The sequence below is a fragment of the Hevea brasiliensis genome, chromosome 2 (genome assembly GCF_030052815.1).
Source record: "Hevea brasiliensis isolate MT/VB/25A 57/8 chromosome 2, ASM3005281v1, whole genome shotgun sequence".
In the NCBI taxonomy this organism is placed as follows: Eukaryota; Viridiplantae; Streptophyta; class Magnoliopsida; order Malpighiales; family Euphorbiaceae; genus Hevea; species Hevea brasiliensis.
Genome location: NC_079494.1, coordinates 6,667,677 through 6,673,148, shown reverse-complemented (window position 1 = coordinate 6,673,148; position 5,472 = coordinate 6,667,677). Strand labels below are relative to the sequence as shown.

Genomic DNA, 5,472 nt, shown 5'->3' with positions numbered 1-5,472 from the left:
GTCTTGCTGCAAATGTCTATTGGAAAGGTATGATGAAGATGATTCAGCTCTTTGTGGCTAAATGTCCTACCTGCCATCAACAGAAGTACCAAACTCTGAGTCCTGGAGGGCTGCTTCAACCGTTACCAATTCCACAGCAGGCATGGGCTGATATTTCAATGGATTTTATTACGGGCTTACCTCGACCCAATAGTTATGATTGCATGTTACTGATCGTTTATCAAAATATGGTCATTTTTAGGGACTGAAACACCCCTTCACAGCTCCCATTGTTGCTGCATTATTCACAAAAGAAATTGTGCACTTGCATGGTATGGCCCTTTCCATTGTATTTCTTAGTAATTTTTGGCAAGAGCTCTTTCATCTTCAGGGCGCCAAGTTATGAATGAGCACCGCTTATCACCCCAAAACTGACGGGCTGACGGAGGTCTTCTGAACAACCTAAGCATTGGAGCGATTAGTTTCACACCGCTACTGGCATTACTCCATTTCAGATTGTGCATGGACGACCTCCTCGAACCTTGTCTCAATTCTTGCCCGGGAAAATTAAAGTAGACGTTGTAGCACAAGACTTGGCTGATAGGGATGAAGTTTAAGACAGTTGCATTATAATCTTCAACGGGCGCAACAACACATGACTAAGGCAGCCAGCAAGCAAAGGCATGAAGTTCACTTTAATGTGGGTGATTCTGTTTTACTTAAATTTAGACCTCATCGCCAATTATTTGTGCACCGTAGGGTCCACTCTAAACTTGCTGTTCGTTTTTACGATCCCTTTTTAATTACCGCAAGAATTGGTCCGGTTGCTTATCGTCTTCAATTGTCAAAAGGGGCTCGCATCCTCCCTGTTTTTCACGTATCTCAGCTGAAAAATGCTTTGGTTCTACTGCTGTTATTTCTCAGCGTCCCACTTACATGGCCATTGATGGCGATATGTACGAACCTAAGGAAGTGCTTCATAGGAAGTCCATTCTTCATCAAGACAACTTGGTTTCTCAATTTTGATGAGTCTACTTGGATTGATGAAGTTGATTTTGTTAATCAGATTCATTCTTTTCACCTTGAGGACAAGGTTGCGGTTGAAGGGATGGGTATTGATACAGAAAGGAGCTCAGAAAAACATTTCAATGGGCCTAGACCTTGAGGGTTTATGCTAGAAGAGTAAAGAAGAAAGGAAAAGTAACAGGAGATATTCCAAAGGGATCTCATGCAAATGGAGGGGCATAACAAATTAGGACGAGTTGGCAGCCAGGACATAAAACAAATAGAGTATTTCAGTAATAAGAAAAGGGAGAGAGGTTAGTTATTTTGTTACGAGCAATTCTGCTTGGGCCAGTGAAAGTTTTTCTGATGTTTATTTCCTTGAAGCCTTGTTTGGTGTAATATTGTAATTGAGAATTTTAGTATGTTCATTGTTCTTAAGTAAATACCAGTGCAATTCTCTTTATTCTCTTTTCTTTTGTTTATTTCAAGTTCTTTGCTCTATCACAAACCAAATACAAATCCCGCATGCATGTTCTCATATTTATCAGCCTTCATATGATAGAGATTTTACAATCTTGAACGACGTATGCATTTGATGGGATTAAATGGAACATGCCTCCGAGTAGACGCATATGGTTGTCTGCTTAAGGATGTTGATGGCCTTATATCCCAACCTTCAATGTTCTTTGGAACACAGACATCAAAAAGGATTTGACCAAGAACTCCATGAGCATTAGTACTTGGAGGGCCAGGCAAATGTATCAAGCCTTGCTTCTGTTCATCTTGCAGAGAACCAACATCTCTACCCTCATAATACCCTACCGAGCTTGGCATGAAGAAATGGTCACTTGGTTGGATGGTAACTCCCCGAAAGCTTTGGTTTGGACTGGCAGCTGCTTTCCTCAGGTCACAAATTGGTTCAGAGATCTTGTCGTGTGTCCTCTCTACACCTATTCTTTCTCCTTCAAGTCGTTGAATTCTTTGGGAGTATACTGCAGCTGCCTTGCCAAGGAGCTCAGTCACAGCAGCCCTGTAATCAATTGGATGAACCCGATAGTGACCTACAACAAATGAAACGCATGAAGAGAATTTGAAAACACGCCAATATGATTGTATCAAGAGCATCTGGACGGACATTAGTCTCTTTCAGTCCAAAAAAAAAAAATCTAGAAAAATGGCATTTAAAATTCAATACATAAAGTTCCAAGTTAATAAATGTTACATAATACTGTTCCTTCCAAATATACAAGAAAAACAACAGACTTCTCTTAATGAAATGTCTGATCATTCAAAATGCCAAATGGAGAAAGATGTTACTGTTTCACAGTTTCTAACACAAGGGAGAAAGATGTTACTGTCAACACAAATGTAACATACAAATGCTTGGCACCAAAAAGATTAACTTAAAACATGAGTACTTGACAGCAGAAGGATTGAATCAGAAGCATCCTTTGTGTTTAACAATTTTTAGTTTCATTCAAAGCATCACCAAGATATTTATACTTTCTACAGGGACATGACCAAAATGCATTCATGATTACAAATAATTGTTAAATTTTAGACAGACCTACATGAGGAGAGCCATTCACAGTCACAAGTTTTACATCACCCCCAAGTTCTCGAAGTCTTTTAGTGAAATTGCATATAACTTGATATGGAGCAAGATCATCACTTTCTGAACACAGAATGAGATATGGGACCCCCATGCTCTGCAATAGAATGATATTACATTACCATTTGCATAAGGGAAAAGGCAAAAAAAGGTTTTACAAGAATTAAGCTACAATGTACTCACAACAGAAGAGTACAGTGTCTGCCAATACTCAGCTCTCTGTGACTCAAACGTGTTGAGGAAGACTGCATCAAGGCCATTACAAATGACATTTGCCATCCATGATAGTACTCTTGGTGTATGGGAGATTTTAAGAACAGATGGGTGAACAACAAATCGTCTCCCCAGATCACTTGTAAAATCCACTGGACTAGAATCATAGATATAACCCGAAATACAGTCCCTAACCAGTCGGCAGTCATCCTTTATAATGACAAAAAAAAAACAGTATTTAAGTGTATGAATCACCAAACACTAGCAAAATATAAGACAATAGTATCTGCGTAGAAACCACAGCAACTAGAAATGATAACATTTCAAGTAGAGAAGGAAAAACTCATCTATTTAACTGCAAAAGACTAACGTACCAAATTCATTTCTAGTTTACACTTTCCCTCAATAATCTGCAATGCAAAAATAAATTTATCATCCATAGAAATTCCATTGATAGCATTCAAGCACAGAAGTGTGAGTTAGTTACCTGAAGAACCTTGTACATACAGGCTTTTGGACCCCCAGAAAAGGAAGCAAAGACTAGAGGGCATGGCTTCATCTTCAGCTCCTGAACATCCATAATGAAGCAAGAAAATTAATAGATAACCAAGCGCCAAGCGCCAAGCGTTGGCAGATTCCATGTGAAAGGAAGGAGCACAAAAGTCCAGCTAATAGGGTGCGCCGTTTAAAATACACAGGGGAATGTTTGGCAAGGGAAAAGGTAATGAAGCATAAGATGGAACTCCACCAGATCATAGCCAAATAAACACTCATCAAAATTACTAATTAATTGAGTTGTGCATCTTTGTGCGAAAGGACAGAGCACAGGCATTTGGATCATGTGGTGTGGAATTGTCTGTCAAGAGACAGGTCAGGGAGCACTGGATGTAATTTCAGCAGATCACAGCCACACAAACATTCATATACACAGATAAAGAAATAAAATGGAACTAACCTCAATAAGTATGTTGAGAATATCAAATGCTAAAACTTCAGCCTTCTCAGGAAAGAACCTGTGTAGATTATAGACATTATGGTCTGAGGTCAAAATTAATGTGTTAAAAGAGAGCTACTGCAAACAGGCTACTTTTTTCTCAGGCTATAATTTCAGATTTCAGAAAATTAGAATCCTTGATATTCTAATAGAAATAATAACAACTAAACCTTAATTCCAAACTAATTAAAGTCAGCTATATGGATCAATTTTCGCCATTTAGCTCTATTTGAGATCAGTTCCACATAAATATTCAAAAATTATAAATCTTTTATTACTACTTCCATCCATGACATTTTAGATATCTCCATTTTCCTCCTCATTCCTTTTACCAGTAATTTATTGCAATCCCATACATATGCATTTGATTCACCGCATTAAACCATATTAACACTCTCATTTTATTCCTAATATGTGCTACATGCACTCTACAGCCGATTTGGTAATTTCTAATCTTATCCATTATCCTACTACAGAGACATTCCGTAATATTCTAATAGAAAATAGCAAAATTTTCCAATGAATATAGGAGGACATCTAATTCCCAAAATTGCAAATTTAACCTTTATACCTCAAAAACACAACATGCAGTAAGCTAATTCCCATGTCTACCAGCACAATTTGTCGTACAAATTCGACAATAATAGAATTGAGTATCATCCGCAAACAAATATTAATCAAGCGAAAATTCAACCAAAAGTCGGTTACTTTTTATACTCAACAACCAATCTCGCAAACTCTGTCAAACCGAAACCAAACCCAGAAGCAGTATAAATTACACAGAATCAAAGTTAACCAAACCCAGAACAAATATCATCAGAAAGTGCAACACCAACCAAATTCATGAACAAGAAGTAAACAAAAGAATCAGAGACTCGAGAATTATCAAAACTTACATATTGAGGAATTGGGAATGACAAACAAGTGAATCCCAGCCACGCAACGAATAGAGGTCGACGTAGCTCTTCACGTGCTTCTCTTGGCTCGACATCCAAGCAAATATCACCACTATCCCTACCCTTTTCCTTTCCCTTCTCCCCCAATAATACCTCCCCCCAAATCCCCACATTTCCTTTCGTCGATGTTCTTCTCAAACCCAAGCACAGACAGCTCCCAATTCTCAGTAACTCGACTCTGATAAGATCACCAACTTAAAGTAAACCAGAATTTATAGAGAATCAGAATCGGAACCAATCTAAAAACCAGAATTCGGAAACACAATTATAAGGCTCCAAATTATTGCAGCTTTTGGCATTGGACAAGACAAGAGCGTGGAGTGCCACAACCCAAAACGACTGGGGCCTTGGGGGACTTGGATTCACTGCAAAATCTCTAATCCCTTTTCTCTGAAATCGCCAGCTGGCACGATCCACGTACAACATTACTGGATGATATTACAAAATTACCCTTTCAATATGCCGAATGAGATTTTGATTGGCTAGTATATCTAAGGGCCGTCGTGAGTCCGTAAGCAAAGACCGTTAGCGCCTCTATTTTTATTTGTCTTATTTTAATTTTTTTAATTTAAAATTAATTATTATATTTGAAAATTAAAGAATATTAATTATTTTTTCATTTTTATTAAATATTATAATAATTATTTATATAATTTTTTAATAAAATAAATGATAATTTAACAGATTATTAATACATTTTTGTAAAAATAAAG

At 37.5% G+C, this 5,472-nt stretch overlaps 1 protein-coding gene across 2 annotated transcripts; it reads right to left on the bottom strand.

Moving 5' to 3' along the window:
• Positions 1-1,423: 1,423 nt before the first annotated feature.
• On the bottom strand, positions 1,424-5,094 carry LOC110654689 (uncharacterized). Of its 2 annotated transcripts, XM_021810767.2 has the most exons (7): positions 4,700-5,094; positions 3,765-3,822; positions 3,297-3,377; positions 3,184-3,219; positions 2,780-3,019; positions 2,552-2,693; positions 1,424-2,045 (listed from the first exon to the last, which is right to left on the bottom strand). In XM_021810767.2, the coding sequence occupies exons 1-7, from the start codon at positions 4,870-4,872 to the stop codon at positions 1,552-1,554; spliced, it is 1,224 nt and encodes a 407-aa protein (XP_021666459.2). In that variant the 5' UTR covers positions 4,873-5,094; the 3' UTR covers positions 1,424-1,551. The 2 variants fall into 2 exon arrangements, with proteins under 2 accessions (XP_021666459.2, XP_021666460.2); XM_021810768.2 differs by lacking the exon at positions 3,184-3,219.
• Positions 5,095-5,472: the final 378 nt, after the last annotated feature.